This window comes from Sinocyclocheilus grahami, unplaced genomic scaffold, assembly GCF_001515645.1.
Source record: "Sinocyclocheilus grahami isolate Dianchi unplaced genomic scaffold, SAMN03320097.WGS_v1.1 scaffold2994.1, whole genome shotgun sequence".
NCBI classification, from domain to species: Eukaryota; Metazoa; Chordata; class Actinopteri; order Cypriniformes; family Cyprinidae; genus Sinocyclocheilus; species Sinocyclocheilus grahami.
Window position 1 is genome coordinate 12,658 of NW_015508167.1, and position 1,549 is coordinate 14,206.

At 35.0% G+C, this 1,549-nt stretch overlaps 1 protein-coding gene across 1 annotated transcript in view; it reads right to left on the bottom strand.

Moving 5' to 3' along the window:
- Window positions 1-1,549, bottom strand: part of LOC107575904 (serine/threonine-protein kinase MRCK alpha-like) — a 9,228-nt gene that overhangs the window by 2,085 nt on the left and 5,594 nt on the right. Inside the window, exons 4-6 of the mRNA XM_016262220.1 lie at window positions 1,208-1,305; window positions 960-1,044; window positions 476-599 (exon numbers count right to left, since the gene is read on the bottom strand). Coding sequence (XP_016117706.1) covers window positions 476-599; window positions 960-1,044; window positions 1,208-1,305 — 307 coding nt within the window. The remainder of the gene's footprint in view (window positions 1-475; window positions 600-959; window positions 1,045-1,207; window positions 1,306-1,549) is intronic.

Consider the following 1,549-nt stretch of genomic DNA (forward strand, 5'->3'; position numbering starts at 1 on the left):
TTTTTTTTTTTATTTTTATGGTAAACCATCAAACTTTATTTTGATGGGTTGCTGTTCTCAGATGCTGAAACACTATGATGAACTACATGCGCATAAATGCTGCACTTTACAGTGAAATCAGTAAACGTATTTAATATATTTACTGAAGCATATATTTATTTAATTAATGAAGATGGGCTGCACGATATATTGAAATAAAATTGATTTTGTCATATGGCTTAATGCCATTGTCAAATTCCTGTGATTTATTAATTAATTAAATTACTCACAGCCTGCAAATCAATTTGATTTTGATATATCGTGTAGACTTACTTTGTAAATATGCAAAGAAGAACATGAACTACATTAAACATTAACTAAATAAAATTATGATTAGTAAGAAGATTAAACTTTATCCCCAGGGTTTAGAATGGTCGAAATTGACAAGTTTTCGTTACAAGTCATGATGGTTAATGTTGTTAGGCTTGAACATCACCTCCTCTGCAGAACTTTCTCCTCCTCCGGCACGCGGAACGAAAAGCGGCGTTTGCTCGTCATACTGCGCACCATCTGTTTGCGGCTGTTATCAGATGTCTCTGGCACCACCAGCTCATCTCCCTCTGCACATCATTACACAGAACACAATGCATTACACACATTTCACAACACATTAAACAACAAGCGTCCATTAGGATGTACAACTTTGTTACATCACATATGCATGAGCTGATGCACACTATTCACATAATGCTGCATATTAAGCCAGTTCTTTACATTGTAACAACAAAATGAAATCATCAATTTCAATTATTTCAATCAATTATCTTTCTAATAAATGCAAATCATTAAGAAAACTTTGTTTTCTCTTTATCTGAAACAACTTCTTATCATTCTTCTCATTTATTTCCTGCTGTATATGCATAAATACGTGGGGTGGGAATATTCAGAACCTGGATGAGCACCTGTAGGGAGCGTCTCACCTGCTGTCTTGTTTTTAAAGTAGATGAGCCGCACGGTCTCCAGCCCCAGCAGGTTTAGAGAGCCATCAGCGTTCAGAGGATGAACCTGCAATGCAGGCGACCCACAGCTCATTAACACACCGCACTTTATATTTTATCACCTGCTTCAATGTATATTTTATTTCATAGATATGAAAAACTCTCTCTGGAAGATGTCTGTCTTTCTTATAATGTGTTTTTTTATTTCTAAAGATAAATGAAAAATGTACCCTTTTCAAAGGCATCGTTTGAATCCACTCCATAGTGTTGACGTCAAATACATCCACTGCATTCTCACTATACACTGACAGATAAGGTGCATTATAACCTGCAAGACAAGAGTCACAGAAAACATTGTTAAAAACACTAACCTTAAGTGTGAGAAACAATCATCTTTACAAACACCACTAACTATTAAGCAAGCTTTCCAGGACATTTTCTGCTAATTATGTGCACAACATATGCAAAAAAACAATCTTTATGACTGTCATAAACTATGAGCAAGCAATCACAACAATGCGCAAATTCTCAATTTGAGTACCTAGAATATCTAGTGTAAAATCATGATTTTT